This window comes from Callospermophilus lateralis, chromosome 2 (assembly GCF_048772815.1).
Source record: "Callospermophilus lateralis isolate mCalLat2 chromosome 2, mCalLat2.hap1, whole genome shotgun sequence".
Lineage (NCBI taxonomy): Eukaryota > Metazoa > Chordata > Mammalia > Rodentia > Sciuridae > Callospermophilus > Callospermophilus lateralis.
This window is the reverse complement of record NC_135306.1, coordinates 37,488,012-37,513,043: the sequence shown is the minus strand read 5'-3', so window position 1 is coordinate 37,513,043 and position 25,032 is coordinate 37,488,012. Positions and strand designations below refer to the sequence as shown.

Here is a 25,032-nt window from a genome sequence, read left to right as displayed (position 1 = left end):
GGAGTAGGGAGGATTCAAGGATGGGCAACTTTGAGAAACTGATTCCTTACTTTCAGATCCTGTTGGGTAAGGACACAAGAGGCAGCATTTGGGGTGGAGAGTTTATTTATTGCTCCATCCCATTGACCTGGCCAGCCCAGACTCTACCAGCAAGGGTAGTCGCAACAGTAGTTAGGATAGGTCTCGGACACAAACTCAGGGTGGACAATATAGTTGTTTCTCTGGGGACCACCGGTCTTCTTGAAGTGACTTGTGTCCCATCTGTAGAGAGAGATGGACCAGCTCTTCTGGACCTTCATATATCAAGGTGAACTTCTGACTCTAATTCTCAATGCTAACCTTACCCCAATGTTTTACTTCTAGCCCTGACCCTGGGCTCCAACCAGATCCACACTGACCTCCTGACCTCAGGTTCTACTATTAAGTTTCTGAAACCCCCTACATTCCTAAGACTTCTTCTTCTACGTAAAGCCTCAAACGCAATGCCCTTGACTCTCAACCCACTGCCAACTATAATCCCTCAATTCTGGCCTTGCTCTCTCCTAGGGTCCTTTATCTCTTGCCAGCTTTGGTTTCCCCATGGCACTAGCTCCTCCTGGTGGCATCTTCCTGTCGTTGCATCACAGCGGACAATTTCCACGCCAACTAGTCCCCTCCCCCGACCTCCACAGCACTAAGGGAACGGTCTCCAGTGCGCATGTGTAAATGAATGTGTGCGCTTCAGACTTACCTAAGGTTCGGACAAGGGTAGAAAGACGGCGGGGGAGTTGTAACAACACATTGCATTCCGGGCCGGTGGTCGTAGGGCGAAACACCCCTGGGGGAGGAAGCAGTGGCAGGGAGGAATCGGGCCTTTTGATACTCTGGTATCCCCACAGTCCAGGCCGGCACCTGGGAGACGCTTCAGGTGTCAGTCCTACCGCGGGGATCCTCCCCTCCTTCTTTCTTGTTCTTCAAGACCCTACAGCGGCACCGCTTCCGGGAAGCCCTCTGAAAGTCCCCTCCTCTCAAGGCCTCTTTTCTGCCACTCAGGGTGGGCATTGATGGAGCATGCGGGATTCTGGGGTGGGTTGGTCAGTCATTGAGGGACTGGGAGCCTCCAAGTCCCTGCAGAGGGACAGCAGTTTTCCCAGCACGATGGAAGAGGCAGCTTTTCTGAGCCTCCTAGAGGTTTAGGCTTTTTTCCACGCCTCCTGGTATCTCCCAGCCTCAGCTCCTTTGTTTGGCACAGGGAATTAAACCCAAGGCCTTGCACATGCTAAGCAAGTGCTCTACCATTAGGCTACTTCCACAACCCTCATTATTTTTTATTTTGAGACTAATAAATTCGCTAAATTGCCCAGATTGGCTTCTGACTCCGAGTCGCTGAAATTACTTTTGTATGCCACAAAGCCCCGCCTCTGTACCTTTTTTGAAGACTTGGCCCCAGTCTCGCAAAATGAATCAGGCTCTCTTGCCTTGGGAATCACCCAGGAGTTGGGGATAGGGCTCAGGACCCTCTTTGCACAGCTTTCTAAACTGCCACAGACTTAAGAGTTTGCTGATTACAGGTCGAATACTGTGCTATTTCAGTCTGGACGCGGTCTGTGCCCTGGAGCCTTTCCTTAGAAGTAACATGCATCTCTATTCCCAGAGGTGGTGAGGGACTATGAAGAGGCCAAGTCTGCTCTAGTGGGCGGTTATTTCTTTGCTCACTTAGCCCCCAGCAGTGACCCCACTCTTTACTGACGGTGACCCGAGACCCAGGAAGACTTTCTGCAGGCTAGAACCTGGGTCTGTAGGGCCAGGTAGGTGACCAAGTAGGGGGAGAGCTAGCTTGTGTGGAAAGCGGATGGGATTGATATGCAGGATTTCGAATCCTCAAAAAACCCTTCTGCAGGACCTCCCGAGAACCCTAGAGGCACCAGGTTGATCTGACCGCAGTTCTGGAGGGACAGGATCGGATACTTGGGGAAACCTTTCATGAAGTTTCTCTGCCTCAGCTGTTCACTTGCTTCCTGGGGCCCTATAAAACGAGAGAGCCCGGCTACAAGCCGGCGGGGGTGCTGGCGCGGAGTCTGGACTGGGTTAGAAATATGGTGGGATGCAGCGCGTGTAGCTAGGTTTGGCCGGACTCCGGGGCCAGGCTCGTTTGGGGCCGGAGTCCGGCCGAGGTGGGCAGAGCCCTGCGAACCTTACACTCGGAAGCTCCGGGCACACAGGCCGCAGGCGGCGATCGGTGCAAGCGTCCCCAACGGAGTAGCAGTTCAACCCACGCAGACAGTAGTGGCGGCCGGAGCAAGCACTTTGGTAACCTTGGTAAGGCAGGCGGCCTGGCAGCGGATCCAGGCACCCGCAACGGGGAGTGATCTGAGGCAGCGGCTGTTTCCGAGACAGCGAATTCAGCATGTTCACCACCACTTCGCGCTCTTCGCCCGCGGGTCCACAGCCCAGGAGACCCAAAGACAGACACAGGGATGAGAAAAGGCAGGGCCAGAGACAGGGAGAGGCAGAAATAAAAATGAACAAATAGACAGTTACACATTCTTCAGGATCCTCGGCCTCTGCTCTGTCCCCCAGATCCCCATTAGGCCCCCCTTCGGTCTCCCCCTTCCCTCTCAATAAACATTCTCTCCACACTGCCACCACCCTTTACCATAAGCATTGAGGCGCTCCGGCTTAGAGGGGCACTCCAACGGCATTCCTCGAACTACTGTCTCCATCCCAGCCTCCTGGAAATGACACACATGCTACCTAAGGCTGTGACCCGGAAGAAATGTCGGCTTCTGGGGACCCTCTCAGAACACCTAGACCTGTTGCCAGGCTGAGCCTTTCCCTGCGGTCAGCAGCTCCCCTAACTTTCCAGGGTGTGTGGAGTTGTAGCTGGGCAACGCATTTACTCCGCCTGAGGGGGCGGAGCTAGGGTGAGAGGATGTAGATGGAGGAGGGGTTTTGGCCTGGGCCTCTGCAATCTTGCCTCAGTATTTGCCTTTGATTTTACTACTGGTTGTCTAGTTGTGTCTGGCTGTCTAATAGACGACTTTCAATAATACTTGCCCATCAGAATCCCCTGGGGGAACTTTTGAAAAATTCTGATTCTTGAGGAAGTTCTAATTCAAAATTAGAACTTCCTGCCCTTGGGTCATCTTACATTTCCGCCAGCCACCTGGGCCTTTGGTGGGATTCCCTCCTACCTCCTGGGGAGAGTCTCCTATGTTTGCACTGCTACTGAGTAGCCTTGCTATCCTGCTGTTTGCTCACATCACAAGGGAGGGGGAGGTGGGTCAGGAAGATCCAGCTTATTATTGACTCCTTGGTCAGCCCCTGTGTCACAGTGGCCAGATCAGGTGGGGATGGATCAGTTGGTAAGCTTGGAGAAGGTAGCATGCCAAGGATGCACACCAGTCATGACCCTACCGAGCCTGATCAGAGATTGGAACCCAGCTCCAGGTTCCCTTTTCAGTTAAAAAATACAAACCCTAGTTTCACAGTTGTGGAATAGCTCTGGTGTGTTGTTGGTGGGAAAGGAATGAGGAACTAATGATGAAATATCAGTCACCATGGGTTGGGAGGTGGTGTGTGTGTGTGTATGTGTGTGTGTGTGTGTGTGTGTGTGTCCCAAACCCAGACATTTGTGGTGGGCATAGTAGGTACCTTAGGCAGTCGGGGAAGGCAGGTGGTATACTTATTCCAGTAGGCACAGTTGTAAGGTCCTGTCCTCCATGTGCTGCACCGGTCATTGTCCATGTAGCTTGAGAGGCATTTGTCTTCTTCATGGGGGGGCGGGGGATGGAGTTGTCAGTGTTCAGTGTTATTCCTTACTCCACTAAGGATCAGCCCCCTGTCTAAGTTCCTTTTCTGATCTCCAGCAATAAGCTGATCCTTACTTACATTCTTCAGGTCAGTCCCAAGCCCATCCTGTCCTCATTTGTCATTTTATTTTTTAATTGTCAATGGACCTTTATTTTATTAATTTATTTATATGTGGTGCTGAGAATCAAACCCAGTGCCTCACACATGCTAGGCAAGAACTGTACCACTGAGCCGCAACCCCAGTCCTCATTTGTCTTTTGACATTGAGATGAAGCCCATGTCCCACATAAGACAAGCTTCTGCATGTCCATTGTGCTAATCATTCTTTATCCTGATATTTTCTTTTAATGAGCCAACCTGGAAATGGGGACTCCTCCCATCCAAGCTTCAAGATATGTCTATTCTTTTTCCTTAAAATTGCTGAAATCTATCCCCTCTTCTAGCCCTTCCCCCATGATTTCACTTCCTTATCTCTATAGTGCCTTAACCTAGAGGTAATACATAAAGTCATGCTTAACAGAATGGATTGCCTGGATTCAAATTTCAGTTCTGCTAATTATTTGTTAATGTGTGAGATTGATCAAATTAATTTTCCTGTTTTCTCAACTTCCGAATGGGGTGAAAATATATCATAGGGTTGTTATGAGGTTTAAATGAGTTAACCTATGTAAAACTTTTCTATTTTTTTTTTTCTATATGGAGAACTGAACCCAGGGCCTTGTACATGTCAGGAAAGTGCTCTACCACTGAGGACCATTAACAGCCCCTATATAAAACATTTAGAACAATGCCTGGCATGTAAACAAGCTATTATGATTAACCCACTGATCTCCTTCCCTAATTTTTGAAAACCTATAGTCCAGCCTCAACATAGAAGCTGTAAAATGAAAATTTGACCAAGACCCTTCCCTAGTTAAAACCCTTTAATACTGTCCTTATCTATCACCTAAGCCTGACCTACAAGATCCTCTGTGATTCACTCCCCCCAACAGTGATAGAAAGGAATGAAGAAGTCCTAGAGGGAGAGGAGGTGGGTGAGGAGAGGGTGTGGCAAGTTGGGATTTGGAATTCTGAGTTGGTGGGTTAGACATAATGAGTTTGAGGTGCTTGGGCACATCCGGGTAAAGTTGAGAGGCATTCTGGGGAGAAGTCAAGGCTGGAAATACAAATGTGGAACTACCAGTAATTACAGCTATGGATTAGATAACCTGGCATTGGGGGAGGAGCAAGGAGAGAAAAGAACTCTCGATAGCACCCTGAAGGACCCCATGTTTCCATAGTGTATACACAAGAGACCTAGGAAAGTGAGGCATCAGAGAAGCCAAATGTGGAAGTAATTTCAAGAAGTAAAGAGTGGCCAGAAAAGTGAAGTGCTTAGGGTAGGTCTCAGAGGGTACATTGAAATCCCATGATTTAGAAGTTAGAACCACACAAGTGCAATTTTAATGTTTGAGTGTAGGAAATGTGAATTCTTAATTTCAATTGTGAATTACCAATTAACTAGGAAAACTGGTACCTCTGAAGCCCCTTAGCAAAGGAGGAACGGATATGAATTAGAGAAGATTATTGACCTCTTTTGGATTGGACTGGGAGACAGATCATAAACACTTAAGCAAAGAGGAAAGATAATTTCTCATTTAGGGGTAAATGAAGGGTGAGGAAGTATAGACAAAGAATATTGACTATGTTTCTGGGAATTTTGGCTGTGAAGGACAGAAACGAGAATTTTTATGCAGGAAAAATTAGAAAATGTTACAGATTCAGGGAAAGAGATAGTGGGTGCAGGAAAAAATGGAGAGAATGGATGGAGTAGTGTTGCTAAGAAGATGTGAGGTGAGCTGGATGCAGTGTCGCACATCTGTAATCCTAGAGGCTCAGGAGGCTGCAATGGGAGGATTGTGAGTTCAAAGCCATCCTCAGCAACAGCAAGGCACTAAGCAACTCACAACTCAGTGACACCCTGTCTCTAAATAAAATACAAAATAGGGCTGGGGATGTGGATCAATGGTTGAGTGCCCCTGAGTTCAATCTCTGGTATCCCTCCCCCCCCAAAAAAAAATGATGGGAGAAGATGGCATCTGAACACTTTGAGGAGGTTGTGTGGTAGAGGTTAATATTCTCTCCATCTCTGTAAGGATTAGAATCCAGGGCTTTTCCAGTTGTGTGGTTTTTTTTTTTTTTTTTCTCTCTCCTTTTCCAGAGAGAGAGAAATTCCAAAAAGCAAGGAGGCCTGGTCAGGACAGGTGATTGAGAGTTAAGTTGGATTTGTTGTTAATTAGGGAACAGGTATAGGTCATGGGTGGAATTCAGGTTGGGGGTCACTGTTGGGGTTTCTTCTGGGGTCAGAGTAGCGTGAAAAATGGGGCCCTACCTTCCTCTTGAGACAGCCAGTACTTCTCAGGAAAGTAAGGATGACCTGATATGGAATTTTTATAGCCATAGTCTTGGGTAGCACATTTGATCATCTTCTGCAGGGCTTCAGGGTCCACATGGCGCTCCATAGTCTGAGTCAGACCCTGGGTAAGGGGAGAGAGGAGAAGTGGCTAGGTGTGTAGAGACCCCAGCCCTGGGGCCTTGCTAGACCTAGATACAACCCTTTTTGATTTGGCTCTGGTAGTTCCCAATCCTCTCTATGCAAGAGGGATTCCTATGCCAGTCTTTATTCCTTGGCACAGTTTCTTGTTTGAATTATTCCCTCCCCCTCCTCCCCATCTGAGGTTAGGGCTTGGAGCCAGGTTTTTGCTCCTAGTCAGAGTAATTTTCTGACCTTCTCATTTCTATAATTTCCTGACTGCCAGCTCTTGAAGGTCAGAGCTGAATGTTCCTGTTCTCTTTCTTCTGGACTATGTGCTACCTGGGAACAGGACCCGAGTCTCTTCCAACAGGGCCAGTAGGCCTCTGGAGAATTGAGAAATGCTGGATGTCCTTATACAGGTTTCTTGGACAGGGAAAGCTCTCTGAGAATCTTGCATCATAAATGGGCTGAAGGGTGGGGTTGGTGGAATGTCTCCTTTAAAATTTAATTCCTTGTCTCTGACCAACTCTGATTCTGCTGTGACATTGATCATGACTCAGTATTGACCTTGACCCTTCCTCTGCCCTCGTTCTCATCCTACCTGGATCTTTTTTATTGTTCTTGGTCTGAGCCCTAGTTCTCTCTGCTTCTTGATGTTCTCCTAATCTCAGCCCATCATTCCTGGTTGGGCTAGATCTGTAGAAACTCAGATTAATCTAAGACCTCCCTTTGGGGGCCCCTTGTCCTTAGCTGAGGGCAGAATGTTAAGGTTTGGGTCCACAGGTCTTTGTAGGTAGCTAGTCTGAAAAGTCAGCTGTGTCACAAGTATAGGACACCCAGCAAAGTCAAACACCAGGGAGGGCTTCCATACAATGGACCACTACCTAATGGGTGCTGGGATAGTAACACTACTACCAACTCCTCCTGCTCTTTATGGTTTTAAGGGCAGAGGCTTCCTTTTCCTTGGCTAGGGCTGCCATCTGGTGGTTTTCAGACCTTTGATCAACCTGGAAAACCCCTCAGCTCAGGAGCTTCTGCGATCATCTGTGCTCAGCTGACATTGTGGGTTTTTTTTATTGTTGTTTTGGGGGGGCAATATTAGGGATTAAACTCGGGAGATCTTTACACTGAACTAACATTCCTAGCCATTTTTAACTTTAATTTTGAGACTTGGTCTCACTAAGTTGCTGAGGCCTTGAATTTGTGATCCTCCTGCCTCAGTCTTCTGAGTAGCTGGGATTACATGTATGCACCACCGTTCCTGGCTGAGTTTATACACTGTTTTGGGGGTGGATCCAGCACAGTCACATTCCTGTGTAGGTGGAGGGCAAAATATGGGAGTCATAAATGCATAGATCCAATGATTTAGCTTCACTGAACCTTACACACCCATATACACCTATCCCTATGCACTCAGACATAGACACACTCACAAATACAAAAACAGTTATTTAGAAGAACTCATAGACATCATCAATTTTTTTGTTCGAGGCTTTCCTCAAAGTTCTGCAGACTTTACTTATGTTTACATGTAGCAGAGTAAAAGAGCTTATCAAAGGTTTGGAATTGTGGGTGGGCTTTGTCAACTGTATGCATCACCATGGGATGATCTAGCAGAACTGTTTTTAAAAATTCCAATGCAGTGTCTATATGTCTTTTGGACTGAGAAGAGTCTTCAGAACATACTTCTTCAATCTTTGGCCTAAGGGCAATAACCAAGCTGCCAGTGTTCTGAGAACCTAGGTAGAAGAGGGCTGCTGGGGCTTTAGCATTCAGTATAAGGAGTTTTACCTGCTTTTAAGTGTGGCACCCTGTCCTCAACTTGTATTCCCAGTGTTGCGATCCTTGCCAAAAATAATCCTGTGACTTTTGCAGAGACAGAGGCAGGCAGTTACCCTTTGGCATGGAGTAGAAGCGGGGATTAGTGGGTCTAACTGCTTCTTAAAGGCTTTCAAATAATCCTTGCTTTAGCCTTGGTCTTGTCCCATCTTCAGTTCCAGAGAGGCCTAGGATTACCAATTCCTGAGGCTTTTGGAAATTCTGCAGTTTTAAATTGAATTATGTCTGGGGTTTCCTATTGCTGGCTTTGGATTCAGCTTTCTCAGATCTGCTAAACCAGTTACTATTTATCTACCATACTTTCATTTTCCAAAATTTTCTTGCCATTATCCTTTCTTTCTCACCATCCTTGTGACTTTATGTCGTAAACATCCATTTTACTATAATTTTAGAGGGTGTTTCAGGAAGGAGTTAAAACACATGTGTGTTCAATTTTAACCCAGAAAATTATAGTGTTTAATTTATTCTATACACTAATCAGTTACATGTTGCAAATCTCTCAGTCTGTGGCTTCAATCTTTTTCTTTATGGTGCCTTAAGTGAACAGAAGTTCTTAATTTAAACAGTTGAATTTATTAATTTCTTCTTTTATGGTTAGTGCTTTGGGGACATAAAAAAATCTACCCATACTCTCAGATAATGGAGATTATGTCCTGTATTTTCTTCTAGAAGCTAGACAGTTTTACTTTCCATATTTAATCTGTCAGGACTTGTATCTGGGTTCAGTGAATTATGGCTTAATTTTATTTTTATCCATATGGATAACCAATTTTCCTATTGAGTAGTCTATCTTTCCCCACAGATTTTTTTTGGGGGGTACCAGGGATTGAACTCAGGGGCACTCAATCACTGAGCTACATCCCCAGCCCTATTTTGTATTTTTATTTAGAGACAGGGTCTCACTGAGTTGTTTAGTGCCTTGCTTTTGCTGAGGCTGGCTTTGAATTTTCGATCCTCCTGCCTCAGCTTCTCAAGCTTCTGGGACCCACAGATTTTTAGTGTCATCTCAAGCCTGATATATTTTTTCTATAGCTTTATTTTTAAACATCTTTGTTGTATATTGTTTCCATATATTCGTGGGTCTATTTCTGATGTATTAAATCTTTCTAATGCTATGCCTTTCTTTCTAATACTATGCCTTATGAATTTCTAATACTATGCCTTATGAATTTCCATAACTTTGTAATAAATATTAATATCTGCATATGTTCCATTTTTCAGATGCATTTTAGCTATTTTGGGGGGCCTTTGCTCTACTCTATAAATTTTGGAAACAGCTTATCAAATTTCTTATAAAATCCTATTGAGTATTTAATAAGATTACATTGAATATTTGTAATAATAACTCTTTTTATCCATGAATATATTGTATATCTTAATTTATTTAGTTTTTTCCACCAGTGTTGGGGTATTTAAGTATTTTCTAAAGTATTAAATAAAGTTTCATAATATTACTCCTACATTCTTTTTTGTGTGTGTTGGAGAAGATATTGGGTATTGAACCCAGCACTTTACTACTGAGTTACAGATCTAGTACTTTTTATTTTTAAATAGTGTCTCACTAAGTTTCTGGAGGGTCTTGCTCAATTGTTGAGACTGGGCTTCAAATTTGTGCTCTTCCTGCCTCAGTCTCCTGAGTTGCTGGGATTACAGGCCTGCACCACAGCAGCAAGCATGGATTTTTTTGTAAATGTATTATTATTATTATTTTTGATACAGTTCTCACTATGTTTCCCAGGCTGGTCTCTAATGCTCCAACTCAAGTGATCCTCCTGCCTCAGACTCCTGTGCTGGAAATATAGGTGTACACCACACCCAGATTTATCCATACAGTTTTTTGTTTGTTTTTGGTACTGGGAATTGAACCCAGGGAACTTTACCACTGAGTTATATCTCCAGTTCTTTTCATTTTTTGAGACACTGCCCCATTAAAATTGCAGAAGGTGGCCTCCAATTTGCAATCTTCCTGCCTCAGTAATGCAAATTACTAGGATCACATATGTGTACCACTGCACCTGGCTAGCCATACCGTTGTGAACACATTGTTTGCTTTCTTTCTTTTTTCTTTTTTCCTTTTTTGCTTGGAATAAATGTATATTTTAAAAATCATGCTTCTTAAACATGTTTGTATAAGAAAATGTGATTGCCTTTTGATCTTATATTCGTCCAACTTTCTAAATTTTCTTATCTAATAATGTGTAGATTCTACATGCACAATTATTTCATCTATAAATAATGACAGTTTTATTTCTTCTTTTCTTTATATCTTTTTACTTTTCTTTTCTCCATATCCTGGTTAAGACCTCTAGTGTAATGTTGAATAGAGGTAGTGATAGTAAACATCCTTGCCTTGATCCCAATGTTAAAAAGAATTATAACATTTAACAATAGGAGGGATGATGTTGGCTATATGCTTTAGGTAAATATATATATATATATATATATATATATATATATATATATATATATATTTACATATTTATTATGTATATTAAAATATCTACCTATCTATCTATATACATTATATATATAAAATATTTTTCCAGTATTGGGGATTGAACCCAGCAGTGCTCTACCACTGAGCCACATCCCAAACCCTTTTAATTTTCATATTTTACTTTGAGACAGTGTCTGACTAAGTTGCTTAGGGCCTCCCTAAATTGCTGAGACTTACCTCAAACTTGTGATCCTCCTGTCTCAATATCCTGGGTTGCTGGGACTGCAGGCATGTGCCACCACCCTTGGCTCTTTGGTGTATGTCATGTCGTTCTTTAACAAGTTTGGGAGTTTACTTCTATTTAAGTTTGCTAAGGTTTTTTTTTTTTTTTTTTTTTAAATCAGGAATGGGTATTGGATTTTAGCAACTGCTATTTTGTTTTGTTTCAAATAGCTTTATTGAGGTTATGGCTCAGAGGGAGAGTGCTTGCCTCACATGCATGAGGCACTGGGTTCAATCCTCAGCACCACATAAAAATAAAATAAAAATATTGTGTCCACCTATAACTAAAAAAAATGTTTTAAAAAATCCACTCTGTTTAAGTATATAATTCAAATATTCTTAGTGAGTTTGCAGAGTTGACTATCATCAGAACCCAGTTTTAGAATATTTCTACCCTCCCAGTACTCTATTACACATTTAATTTTAGTGTATTTTGAAATGATTTTATAGCTTTTCTTCTTGAATTATTAATGTGATAAATCACATTTATTTTTCTAATTTTAAACTATCATTGCATTTGTGAAACAAACATATAATTATATATTAATGATTATTATTTTTATACACTCCTGGATACAGTTTGCAAATATTTTGTTGAGAATTTGGCTTTTGTATTTATGCATAATATTCTTATTCTGTTCTTTTTGTGTGTGGGGAGGTAGCAGGGATTGAATTCCAGGGCACTGGACCACTAAGCCACATCCCCAGCCCTATTTTGTACTTTAGAGACAGAGTCTCACTGAGTTGCTTAGTGCCTTGCTTTTGCTGAGGCTGGCTTTGAACTCGTGATCCTCTTGTTTCAGCCTCCTGTGCTGCTGGGATTACAGGCATGGGCCACTGCACCCAGCTCTTATTCTATTTTTTTATTAGTTTTGCTTCAGAATTATACTGGGGGGCTGTAGCTGTAGCTCAGGGGCAGAGTGTTTGCCTAGCACATGTGAGGCACTGGGTTAGATCCTTAGCACCACATAAAAATAAACAAATTCCACCCCTCTCATCCTGATAAACAAGGTTTACGTTTACAACTAAACAAATTCAGATGCAATTTTCAACTATTCTGAAACCAGCAGGACACACCTGACTTTAATAGTTTTCTTAGCTGAAATTGTAGATGTTTTTCTTCAGTTTAACTTATGAGAAAAGATTATTTTGATGCATTTTTGTGTTGACTTCCCCTTTAGTGGTTTATTTTGTCTTTTTCTGCCCATCTGTCTACTAATAAAATGTGAAATAAAATATACCTGTATTGCTAAAAAAAATAAACAAATACAATAAAGGCATGCTGTCCATTTATAACTACAAAAAAATTAAAATTAGGAAGCATCCTTTTTTCTCCTTTGTCTGGAAGATTGAAATAAACTATTCCTTGAACATTTGGAGGAACATGCTGTTTAATTATCTAAGCTAGATACTTTTGTTGTTGTTTTGGTAGCAGGGATTGAACCCAGGGGTGCTTAACCACTGAACAACATCTCCAATCCTTTTTTTAATTTTTAATTTTGAGGCAGAGTATTGCTAATTTGCTTAGGTTCTCTCTAAGTTTCTGAAGCTGATCTCAAACTTGCAATCCTCCTACCTTAGCCTCCTGAGTCACTGGGAGTAAAGGTATGCCCCACCATGCTTTGCTTAGATCCTTCTTTTATTTATCAGTGACTTATCCTTCCTTGATTAATCACTCTAGAGATTTGTCTATTTTATTATTTATCAAAGAAGCAACTTTTGTCTATTGGTCTTATTGAATCTTTAGTTAACTTTTGTTCTTATTTTTTATTACCTCTATTCTTCTATTTTCTTTTACTTCTGTTTTTTCTCCACTCTTTCTTGTAAAATCTGATGTTCTTATCCTTCATATTTCACCATTTTTCTTTTCTTAGACAAGCATTTAGATCTAGAGGTTTTTCTCTCCAACTTCTGTTTCATCCCACAAGTTTTGATGTACAGTCTTTTTAGTTCTGAGTATTTTTTTTTCTATTTCTGTTTTGATTTCTTAAATGACTCATTATTTGGGATGATATTTTTGTGTGCTTTGTTTTAAAATATATTTTTTGTTATTTATCTGTAATTCAATTGCATTGAGGATTGAGTTGTTTTATATGCTGTCAATCTTCAAATTCTATTAATGTTTGTTTTATGGATTTGTACTCAGTCGATTTTTATAGTGTACCTTATATGTTTATACCTATAGGGTCAGCATTCTATTTATATTCAATAAATGAAGTGTATTAATTATGTTTTCGATCTTTGCCTTTTTTTTTTGGGGGGGAGTCTGGTTGATCTATCAGTAGTTGTGTTGTGTTAAAGTTTAATTGCCCTGATTTGATCAGTAAATATTATATATATGACTTGAAGCATCACACAGTACCCCATAAATGTCTATACTTATTACATGTTAAACAAAAAATTTAAACAAATAAAGAGAAATGTTAACTATTCTGATTTGATCATTACACACTATAAATATATTCTGAATTATCACACTGTACCCCATAAATCACTTTCTCCTTTTTGTAATTCTATTAGGTCAATACAAATTTAAGAATTATAATATCTTCCTGGAAAATTAAAACTTTGTTATTTATATAGCCATCCTTCTAAAATTCTCTTATCTGTAATTAGCTTATTAAGCTTTTTGTTATTTTATCTACATAGGCAAGTTTGGACCAGAGAAATAGAATTACTATGCATGATATAGCATAAGGATTTTTTAGGGGTTAGATTTTCCATAATTGTAAACTCTGCAAGACTGTTATCTTTGCATCTATTGTTGAGCCTCAAATTACTGGCTGGCAGTCAGAGGGTTGGACATGAAGTGGGGGAGTGCAAGGACAAACAGGAGCCCATGAAGACAACCTAAAACCTGCGTATGCTTCCAACATTGATGATATGGATGGCCTTCAGGAGAAGCTGGTGCCCTTTGTCAAGTAGCCATATACACACCTGGCCCAGGAAGAAGTTGGAGGAGGAGAGCCAGTGGGAGCTAAAGGCATTCTGGCCAGATGCTGCCCTATGCCAGTATGGTGGACTACTAAATCAGTAGTATTGTGCACAAGCCCCCACAGTGGTTGGTACCCTACGTTAACTTTCAGAGGGTGAAAATGGCTGCTCTTAGAATAGAATAGACATTATGATTGCTTTATGTATATAGGTGACTCTATGACCAGTGTGATTCTGCAATCTGTACAATTAGAAAAATGAGAAATTATACCCCAATGATTCAAATGTATGAATTGCCAAGATCATTGTAATATCATGAATAGCTAATATAAATAAATAAATAAAAAGAAAGAAAATGGCTGCTCTTAGAATAGACATTATGATTGCTGTAAGTATATAGGTGACTCTATGACCAGTGTAATTCTGCAATCTGTACAATTAGAAAAATGAGAAATTATACCCCAATGATTCAAATGTATGAATTGCCAAGATCATTGTAATATCATGAATAGCTAATAAAAATAAATAAATTGAAAGAAAATGGCTGCTCTTTTATTCATTCCTTCCAAATCACATTGCAAATTTCTCTTATGATACTCAAGGCCCTGGGTTCTATGCCTAGTACTGCCAAAAAAAAAAAAAAAAAAAAAATCTCATGGCCAATTGAAGGGAATTCTGGGAAGTATAGTTCTAGCTCATGAGCAGTACAACACTACATCTTATACCCTTTTTAGGAAAGTTTTTTTTGTTGTTGTTTGTTTTGTTTTGTTTTGTTTGGCATGGGATATTGAACTTAGGGTACTCTACTATTGAGCTAAGTTGCTGAGTCTGGCTTTGAACTCATGGTCCTCCTGCCTCAGTCTACCAGGGTACTGGGATTACAGGCATGGGCCACTGGGCCTGGCTACATACTCTTTTTAGAATATCTTAAAACATCTTTGGGCTGGGGTTATGGCTCAGTGGTAGAGCACTTGCCTTGCATGTGCAAGGCCCTGGGTTCGATCCTCAGCACCACATAAAAATAAACAAATAAAATAAAAAGTTATAAAATAAAATAAAAAATCTTGACTCTGCCATGCTTCAACTTATATGCTGCTGTTTTCCAATATTTTGGTTCTTTCTTTAAATGTTACAAATTGAAAACCACTATATTTTAAAAATTAATTAATTATTTTTGCTATACTGGGGATTGAACTAGAGGCAGCCTACTATTGAGCTATATCCCCAGCCCTTTTTATTTTTTATTTTAAAAGACAGGGTCTTCTTAAGTTGCTGAGGCTGGCCTTGAACTTTAGATCCTTCTCCCTCAGCCTCCTGAAGTGTTGGGATTACAAGTATGCACCTTTGAGCCTGGCTTATAATTATTTTCTATAGGTAATGTTTGCTTAAATTCAACTTTTTTTTTTTTTTGAGAGAGAGAGAGAGAGAAGAGAGAGAGAGAGAGAGAGAGAGAGAGAGAGAGAGAGAGAGAGAGAGAGAGAGAAAGAAGAGAGAGAGAGAGAGAATTTTTTAATATTTATTTTTTAGTTTTCGGCGGACACAACATCTTTGTTTGTATGTTGTGCTGAGGATCGAACCCGGACCGCACGCGGACCGCACGCATGCCAGGCGAGCACGCTACCGCTTGAGCCACATCCCCAGCCCTTAAATTCAACTTTTTTAAAATCAAATTTTCACCATTCTTTCCTGCATCTCAGACTTGCCTTCCGTGATCATTTTCCTTATTCTCAAAGTATATCTTTTAGAAGTTTCCTTATAATTTATAGATCTGATGATAGTAAATTTGTGTGTGTGTGTGTGTGTGTGTGTGTGTGAGAGAGAGAGAGAGAGAGAGAGAGAGAGATAGATAGATAGATAGATAGATAGATAGATAGATATGGGGGTGCTAGGGATTGAATCTGGGGTCTCATGCATGCTAAAAAAGTGCTCTAACAGGGAGCTAATGACTCTCAGTCCAACCTTTCCATTTTTGTTTTCCTGTAAATGTCTTTGTTCTTGAAAGGATGACAGTGAAACTTTTTCTTTGCTTGATTTTAAGCTGGTGTTCTATAGTTTCACTGCAAGGCATCTGACTGTGGAATCTCTTTCATTTCTGGGATTTGTTCCTTTCATTAGCTCTGGAAAATCCTAAGCCTATTTCTTGTTAGATAAATGCTTATTCTTTTTTTCCCCTCTCCTCTTCCTTTCTGGGACTCTGATTAGATGAGTATGGGACCTTCTCATTTTTAAAAATTTTTTATTCTATAAAAAATGATAGCAGAATGCATTACAATTCATATTATGTATATAGAACACAATTTTTCATATCTATGCTTGTATACAAAGTATATTCATACCATTTGTGTCTTCTTCATACATGTACCTAAGTTAATGATGTCCATCTCATTTCACCATCTTTTTTTTTTAACTCCTGAGACCTTCTCATTTTTTCTTTCATATTGCTTAATGTTTCGTTCATATTTTCCATCTCTTTGCCTTTCATTCATCTTATCTTTCATTTCACTGAAACTCTTCAGGGATGTTTAGTCTCATCTCTAACCTATCCACTAAGTTTTGGGTTTTACTAATACATTTTTCAGTTCTAAAATTTCTACGCATCTGTACATTTATTTGCTCAATTTTAAGAATGTTTCCTTGTTGCTTTCTTATTTTGATTTTACTTCAAAAATGAAAAATATTTTGTATTCTTTGTTAATTTCATTATCTGAAAACTTTGGTAGTTAAGTCTGCTATTTGTTGTTACTGCTGATTCTGTAATATGGTGGATTTCTCTTTTCCTTGTGGTACAGGGATTGAGCCTAGGGCCTGGTGCACATTAGGCAAACACTCTATCACTGAGCTATACCAGCTGTTTGTTTTCCTATATTTTTTATTGTGAGCTTGTGTCTGGCCTTACTCTGAAGGATGCCTGGAAACCTACATTGAGGATGTTTCTTACCACAGAAGATATAGATTACTCGTGTGTGTGTGTGTGTGTGTGTGTAGGAGGTGGCAAGGAGCAAGAGATATTAACCTTTTTCAGTTGGAAATTAACAGATTTAGTTTCTCCACCTCTCTGCCATTTTAACGTTTGAAACTCCAGCTTATAATGCCAATATTGGCATTTGCCCTCAGGGCAATGCTTGTCCTCTGTCCATTTTCTGCATCAAGTATATATTTATTTTGTTGTTAGTATATTTACTATTCACCCCCATAAGAGTCCAAAACAAAATAAGAATTAGTTCTAATGCAAGACTTAGTTGTTTTGAAGCAGGAGGGGACGTCAGATCATCCACCACACTGCCAGACACAGAAGCCTTTCCTTCATTTTTACTCCCATGGTAATCTGATTCACTTCTCTCTCTGCACTAAAGCTGTCTGGCCAGGTTACCAATAGTTACTATTTCTGAGAGATCCCTTTCTGTGTCAACAGCATTTCACACTGACCGTTGTCTAATCAGTGTTTATTGGTGTCTCCTTGATTTTTCCTCCTTTCTGGCTATAAATCTCTGTCTTCTTTTATGATTCTTGAATATTGATATTCACCAATGTCCTTGGCCATTTTCTCATTCTTCTTGGGCAAACTCATCCATTCCTATTACTCAGCTACCATTTATATGATGAAAACTTTGAGCTCTCTCTGTAGCCCAGGCCTCTTTCCTTTGCTTCAGGCAAGTACTATGTATCTAATTACCTACCAGGTATCTTTTCCTGGATGATCTCAAGTATTTGTGTCCCAAAATGAATTCCAAGTCCCCAGTCTGCTATTCCAAACGACATTTTGGTAGCACTACCTTTCCTCTAGCTGCCAGAGCCCAAAACCCAGGAGTCATCCTAAACTCTGCAGCTTTATATCAAGGTAATCACTAAGATCTGTCAATCTACTTCTTAAAATTCCTTATGGAGAGTGAAAATGTAGGCAGGCACTCTCATATTTTGCTTGAGGGAATATAAATTATTACATCCCTTATTTTAGCAATTTGAGGCATATATCAAAAATTTAAAAAATGTGTATATCCTTTCTTCCAATAATTTGACATATAGGAATTTATCCTAAGGAAATGGTTGAAGATGTGTACAAAGATATAAATAGAAGACTGAGTATACTGGCAATATTTTATAAATAATCTAAATTTCTGATAAGATTCCTCAAATACATTATGGCACATTTGTACAAAGAATTCTATGTCATCAATAAAATTACATTGCAAAGTATTTTTTTAATTAAAAATTTTTTTAATGGTTGATAGATCTTTATTTTATTTATTTGTTTATATGTGGTGCTGAGGATCAAACCCAGTGCCTCACACATGTCAGGCAAGTGCGCTACTGCTGAGCTCCAGCCCCAGCCCCTGCAAAGTATTTTTGAAACAGGAAAATATACCTGATATATGGCTATTTGAAAAATGCAAGATTTAAAATATGAGTACAATATGATGCCATTTTTGTAAAAAAAATTACCTTCTAAAAGGGAATTTAATAATATATTAATAGTGGTTATTTTGGACAGTGGGATTATGGATCAGGGATTGAACTCAGGGGAGCTCAATCCCTGAGCCACATCCCCAGCCCTTTTTAAATTTTTTTTTTTTTTTTTTGAGACAGGATCTTGTTCAGTTGCTTAGGACCCCAATAAGTTTGCCGAGGCTGGCTTTGAACTTTCATCTTTCTGCTACAGCCTCCTGAGCTGCTGAGATTACGGACGTGCACCACCATACTTGGGGCTGGACCATTTTACTTATGATTCTGAGTTATTCCCATTTTCTGTATTGAGCATAAATATTTTTTAAAAAATATTTTTTTAGTTAGAGATGGACATAATACCTTTTATTTTATTTATTTATTTTTATGTGATGCTGAGGATTGAACCCAGGGTCTCGTACATGCTAGGCTAGCGCTCTACCACTGAGCTACGACCCCAGCCCTGAGCATATATTTATTTTTTGTTAGATGAAATATATTATTTAAAAATTTCCCAATTAAAAAAATCACTTTTTTTTTAAAACTGTTGCAGTTTTTTGTTGTTATCTTTTACCCACATCCTTCATCTTCCTTTTTGTTTGTAGTACTGTGGATCAAACCCAGGGCCTTGTGTGTGCAGGCAAGTGCTGGGAGATATATCCACCCAGCCTTTATTTATTATTTTTTTGAGATAGTTTTACTAAATTTGAACTGTGATCCTCCCATCTCAGCCTCTAGAGTAGCTGAGGTTATAGATATGTCCCACTATGCCTGGCTCTTCTTTCTTTTCACTTCTCACTGGCCTTCATGTCCTCAGTCCCAACCTAATTCTGTGACACTGTGGCTGCAGTGGCTTAAATCACAATTCAGCTATGACACTCTCAAACTCAGGAACCTGGAGCCTTTTGTCCATGTTCCTCAACATAATCTAAGGGCCCTTTTTGGTCTGCAGCCTATGATCTCTTTCCTTCTGCTCTAACAGCTTCAGTTCCAAGTAGGGCCCTTAGGCTGCCTTTTCTCAAAACTCTTTGGAGGAAGAGTCACTCAGCAGACTCCAGGACCTGGGAGTGCTCATCCCTTCCTGGAATTCCAGTCAGCATTTTCTCTACATGGCCCATATATGGCAACCTGACTTTGCTTACCTGTTTGCTGAGAACTCCTTAAAGGCAAGGGATGGCCCTTCCTTTTTGTATCCCTGGAGCCTACACAAAAAAATACTCAGCAAAGTTTTGTTGAAAGGTACACGTGGCCAGTTTTCTTAGAGTTACAGTTAGACTCCCAGATTTCTTCTCCCTTTGGTGAAAGCTACATAGACCCACTTGGCTGCTCATCTTCAAACACAGACAGACACAAAGAAATGGTGATAAACGTGCATGAAGACATGCCTATAGGACATTTTCTGGCCTATCCTACAGGCAACCGCTGGCCTTTATACTTTCTGATCACTCTGGTAGAACTTTCAGTTCTTCTATTCTTTCAGCCCTTCACAAGCCTATTTCTTTCTCATCTTTTCATACTCAGCTCAATGTCACCTTGAGAGAAAGAGATCTAGGCTAGGGCTGTAACTCAGTGGTAGAGCACTCAGCACTGTAAAATGGAAAGAAAGAGGTCTTCCATGACCTACCCACTCCTTTCTATTTTCATACCCTGTTTATTTCCTTTATAGCATTTCTGACAATTTATAAAACTCTTATTATCTCTCTCTTTCTACCTCCTATCCTGGTATAGATCCATGAAGGTAAGATCTTACACTTTTTTTTTTTTTTACATATCATTGTACATTTTGTGCCTAGACAAATGAATAAATGACACATATGCACAAAGTTATAAATAATTACAAACACATAGTGACAGCCACACTTTGCCAGTCATCCAGACACACATGGCCATATACTCTGGCCTACTCCTCCCCAAACCTCCACTTACCCGGGTCACAAACTTGTTGGCCTCCCAGGCCCACAGAGGTGGGTCCTTATAGACCTCCTTGATGGAGGTGGGAGCCCTGTAGGAGTCACTGTAGGTGCTGATGGGGGTCTTGGTCTTACGGGAGAAGAGGAACATGGTGAGTTCTTAGGGATGCTGTGGTGGGCTCTACCTATCAAGGACTCCTGGTAGACATCAGTGACCACCCCTCCCACTAGATAGCCCACACCTCCAGCCTGGCAGGTGCCCCTAGCTACTGTGACCCCCTCCTATAGAGGATCTCTCAGCTTTCCTCCCACACAACCTTCCTGCTCCTACTCCACTCTGCTCTTCTCTCCAGGATGGGCACTGCCCATTATGATATCACTTGACCCAGTCCCCTCCTTGGGGAGAGTCTAATTTCCTCCCCACTCCCAGCCCCTTCCTGCTTAGAGCCCCTCAAAAGAGTACAATTTCCAAAAGTTCAGAGAGCCCCTGGAGACCTTTTAGGGCAGTCTCTTTTGTTGGACAGAAATAGAGGTTCTGAGGGTTCGTGACTCACCTAGGGTCACACAGCAGGTCAGTGGTACTCCCAGGAACCCACAAGTGGAGGTAGAGTGACATGTGCATCCAGAGGGTCAGTTCTTGTCCCTTCCCAGCCCACTTGCCCCTAGCCCACACCCCAGGTAGGGAGCTGAGGCTGGCTTGTTTGATGCTTTTAATATCATTATTTGTGTTACACGATACACAACCAAGGATGATGGTCAATACTGCAATGGAAATGTTAAAAAAAAATATTATACACGGCTCATGTCTTCCACACACCTTCCTGGAAATAAATTAGTGAGCGCGGAGAAACCTGGCTGGGTGAAAGCCACAGCCAAGGGTAGGGGGAGTGTTAAGGCAGTATCTACAAGGGGGCAGGAGGCAGGGGCAAGCTAAGGCCTTGGTTCTTCCCCTTCAACCTCCCAGACAGGGAAGGAGGGAACCATGCACTCTCCTTAGATGTAGAAGCTGCTGGCTGCCAGCTTCCTATCTCTCCCTGCCACATGTACACTGCCTCAGTTGGAAGTCCTTGCCTGCCAGAAAAGTAGTATGTCCTGTGGGGAGGGAGCTTTCCTCAGGGCCACAGAGATTGAACAATGGGCCAGAGTCACACAGTAAGTCAGCAGCAAAGGCAGCAGTCTATAAAAGAGGAGGTACCCATGTTCTAGAAAGGTGAGTCAAGGAGCCCAGGGTGATGGTAGTGGGAGGCCTGGCTCTGGATCCCAGATGACAGGGAGTGGGGATGCTGATCATGGTGGGAGAAGAGCTTGAGATGGGGGCCAATGTGGGCTTTGTGGGCCTTACAAATCCCTATTTTGTCCTCCCTTTGGCATTTCCTCATTATATAACTAGAGGTCATAAGGGTAGATTGGAGGTGAGGAGAGCATAGAGTTGCACCCCAACACTTTGAACCTGGCAGCTCCTGGGTGTGATGCAGGGAGAGATGCTACCCTTCCTAAGCCAGCAGCCTCACTCTTTCCTCTCACCATCTGCCCCTTCCAGTTCCCACGTCCCAGGACTGTTGTCCAGAGGGCAGCATGTGAGTGGTATCCATGACAGTGGATACACCAGCATGTGTGGGGTGTCAGATGTCAGCATAAGAGCACAGGGAAAAGTACTCCTTGAACCTGTGGGAAATTTGTGGGGCATAGGTCCAAGCAGTCTGAGGCCATCTGTGCTTTCATTTTTCTTTGCATGGGGGCAGGTCCATATTGCCCAGCCCAAGGGAGAGCCCTGTTCACCTCTTTCTCTCCTTTTTCTTTCTTTCTCTCTTTCTTTCTGTCTCCCTCCCTCCCTCCTTCTCTCTCTCTCTCTCTCTCTCTCTCTCTCTCACACACACACACACACACACACACACACATACGCACTGTCACTCTCCTTTTTTTTTTTTCTTCTTTTTTGGCAGAGCTGAGGATTAAACCCAGGGCCTCATGCCTGCTAGGCAAGCACTCTACCATTGAGCGACATCCCCAGCCCCAACCTCCTTTCTCTTGATCTTCATCCTCAGTTGTCCTGCCCCCAGTCTCCAATCCAGCAATAGCAGCAAAAGCAGCAATACACATTCTGATCCCCAGACATCCCAAATAGTTACACACAAAATAAACACCTCCATGCACATACACAATATCTCTCTCTCTCTCTCTCTCTCTCTCTCTCTCTCACACACACACACACACACACACACACACACACACTTCTTTCCAAACAGATTCACATACACTTCCCCTTTCTGCAGAGGCACACTTAGGGAGGTCCCCCTGGGTGCACTCAAAGACACACAGAAATCTCCTCATATTCTTCCACAGAAATTCCTATGAAAAAATTCCTTCAGGTGTGAAGGAACCTTAAGAATAATTGCAGCTGCTTTTTATTTTTCATTTGGGGAAAATGAAGCCCAGAGAAAATATGTGGATTGCTGTAAGACAGTACATGAAGAGAGTGTCAGAGTCCAGGCTTTTGATACCCAGGCCAGAATCTCAAGTCAACTGCATGGCTGAGCAGGCTCCCACATTGTAAAAAAACCACAGTCACTTCCCCACTGAGGACACTACATATATGACAGGAACAGAATCCTGGAGAGGCAGGTCCTACATGAGATGCACGCACACACACATTCTGCCAAGCGCTCCCTACCATGTACATGCAGCTGCTCAGCTGCTATATCCTCCTAAGCTTGCTCCTTGAAGAGTTTTACTGGGAACCAGACTCTCAGACCTTGGGCTGGGGTGGGTTGGGAATGGGGACTGGAGGCCAGCCTTACCCTGCTTCCAACCTGAGACCAGTGTTATTGGTGAAGAGAACAGGGAAGGCAGAGAGATAGATGTATTGGTTAGGGGCATGAGGACAGGTCATACCACACCTGGAGAAAAAGGAAAGGGGTGAATGGGAGGAAGAGGCAAAAGAAGGCAGTGATCTGATGAGAGGGGGACAATATCTCCTTGGACAACTTTATCAGACTTCCCATCTAGAGAAGAAGGGAAAACACAACAAGGTACACTGGCTGACAGGAGTCATATAGAGAGGGCTCCCAGGTTCTGGGACCCACCCCCATTGCCTTGGGTCTTTCTTACTTCCAACCTGTTTGCTGGTCAGTCTGGGTCTGGGGGATTCATGGCTTTGCTGAGGTGGGGTCAAGCCCTGGCTTTGTGATCCCTCTCCCAGCTCATACTGCTGGCCTCCCTGCCTTCCAGGTCTCCCCACCTCCAGACTGTGGCTTTGGAGAGGGGAACAGGGTGCTGGGGGAGGTCCCTCAAGCAACTAAACAAGAAACCCCCACCCCTCTTCAGCCCCTGGGGTAGAGAGAGACCCGGTTTTGGTTTCTCCGGCTCCATGAACACACAGAGGTACACGTCCTACCATAGGAGGAAGCAATGACTGTTACGAGGTTGGCGGCTGTAAGGGGTGTAGGGCCAGGGGCACGAGGACGAGCTAGGGAGGGATCAGCCCTTGCCTGGTCCAACCTGGCCCGTGTTGGCGCCTCCCCTTGCAGCCGCAGCGGCCCCGCCCGCTACTGAATGTGGCAGGCGGTGGAGGATGTGGCCTGGCAGCACATGCAGGTGGGGTTCACGGACTTGGGGGGGATGAGGTCTAGGTCTTCGTCGTCGGGGATCTCATCTAACCGATAGCCATCCTTCAGCAGCTGGATGTTCAAATCTTGGTTGATCTGCTGTAGGCAAAGGGGAGGGAGGTCAGGCTCTGGTCGGTGGGGAGGCCCTGCACCCACTAGGGCAGTCACTCCACTGCAACCACCAACCCATCCCAGGCCTCTCCAAAAGTCCAGGCACTTCCCTTTATAGACCCCACCCCGGCTCTGGCCTCAATTCCTTCAGTGCACATTTTCCACACATCTCTACAGATCCCAACCCACTCCAAAAACTACTGCTCACATCTAGTCGTTCTTCTGTTAGGGTTTTGCCCAATTTCAGGTCTACTTTTATAAGGTGTCCCATATATTTCACACTCCATTCTATTTAAGAGCCCTGCTCCAATAACCCTGGCCCCTAATCATAGGCTTCCTGCAGTTGAAGCTAATGATTCATATGCTATCCCATCTAGCCACAGCTCCATGTGGAGCTTTGTCCCCACAGGGCTCTGCCCAGCTGTGCCTATTCCTCTTCTCCAGGTGCTTTGGCTTTGGCCTCACCCTGGGCTGCTTGATAGAGGTGGTCCTGCTCAGGTGTGTCTAGGGCGGCAAGGGGTGGGGCCTCACCTCAGCAGAGGAGTAGCCAGATGAGGAGTATCTGGACATGTCAAAGTCATCATCGCTAGCCATGGAGAAGAGAGGGCAGAGAAGAAATGATTCCAGGAAATTAAATAGAAAACTCCCTGTACCCCCGCTTCCATCAGTCAATACCACACCCAGCCCCATGACACCAAATGTCAAGTTCTAAATAAAATCTATGCATGCTGTGTAAATTCAGGTTTTATAATGAAGATTCCCCAGCCCCACCTTTCTAAATAAATTATTTAGAAATAAGTTATTTCTTCCAAACAGAACTGCTACTCCCTTCACTGCATCCCTATCCCCACCTCCTGCCCCCATTAGGCTCAAATCAACCCCACTTGTTGGGTTTTCCCAAACTCTAGGTCTAGCCAGATGTTTTCTGAGGAGTAGGGCTCTTCCCTTACAAAGAGTGGGGCATTAAGCATCTATCCTACTTCCCAGATTCAACAACAGGGCCCACCAAAGAGTAGCCAGCTGTTCCAGGATAGCAGAACACTGTGCTGGTCTTCCTTTCCTCTCTCTCTGCCCACCCTCTTTCTTCTAAAAAATTACATTCCCTGAGGAATTCACCCTTGCAGAGCTCCTAATTGAGGAATATACCAATTCTAGCAATATAGCAGG

The 25,032-nt window shown here is 42.5% G+C and overlaps 2 protein-coding genes across 9 annotated transcripts in view; both read right to left on the bottom strand.

The window, feature by feature from the left end:
• Positions 1 to 87: 87 nt before the first annotated feature.
• On the bottom strand, positions 88 to 20,300 carry Spmip6 (sperm microtubule inner protein 6). Of its 3 annotated transcripts, XM_076845898.1 has the most exons (7): positions 20,166 to 20,300; positions 6,164 to 6,308; positions 3,634 to 3,749; positions 2,636 to 2,711; positions 2,174 to 2,408; positions 731 to 817; positions 88 to 261 (listed from the first exon to the last, which is right to left on the bottom strand). In XM_076845898.1, exons 1-7 carry the CDS (start codon positions 20,298 to 20,300, stop codon positions 144 to 146), a joined length of 912 nt encoding a protein of 303 aa, XP_076702013.1. In that variant the 3' UTR covers positions 88 to 143. The 3 variants fall into 3 exon arrangements, with proteins under 3 accessions (XP_076702013.1, XP_076702014.1, XP_076702012.1); XM_076845899.1 differs by lacking the exon at positions 2,174 to 2,408; XM_076845897.1 differs by lacking the exons at positions 3,634 to 3,749; positions 6,164 to 6,308; positions 20,166 to 20,300 and having other exon boundaries at positions 2,179 to 2,408; positions 2,636 to 2,873.
• A 546-nt stretch (positions 20,301 to 20,846) lies between these two features.
• The window catches only part of Fam219a (family with sequence similarity 219 member A), a 58,773-nt gene continuing 54,587 nt past the window's right edge, over positions 20,847 to 25,032 (bottom strand). For 4 of the 6 annotated variants that reach the window (XM_076845878.2, XM_076845881.2, XM_076845880.2 and 1 more), the window contains exons 5-6: positions 24,397 to 24,451; positions 20,847 to 23,853 (exon numbers count right to left, since the gene is read on the bottom strand). In XM_076845878.2, coding sequence (XP_076701993.1) covers positions 23,695 to 23,853; positions 24,397 to 24,451 — 214 coding nt within the window. In that variant the 3' untranslated portion in view covers positions 20,847 to 23,694. The remainder of the gene's footprint in view (positions 23,854 to 24,396; positions 24,452 to 25,032) is intronic. The other 2 variants (XM_076845879.2, XM_076845882.2) reach the window with 1 other exon arrangement.

What these genes read in the sequence shown, in the direction of transcription:
- Spmip6 (XM_076845898.1), bottom strand. Translation starts at nt 20,300, where the DNA reads ATGTTCCTCTTCTCCCGTAAGACCAAGACCCCCATCAGCACCTACAGT. An exon ending in CCAACAAGTTTGTGACCCGG is followed by an intron (nt 6,309 to 20,165) that starts GTAAGTGGAGGT and finishes CCCCTTACCCAG; the next exon opens with GGTCTGACTCAGACTATGGA. An exon ending in GGAGCGCCTCAATGCTTATG is followed by an intron (nt 2,409 to 2,635) that starts GTAAAGGGTGGT and finishes CCGCGGGCGAAG; the next exon opens with AGCGCGAAGTGGTGGTGAAC.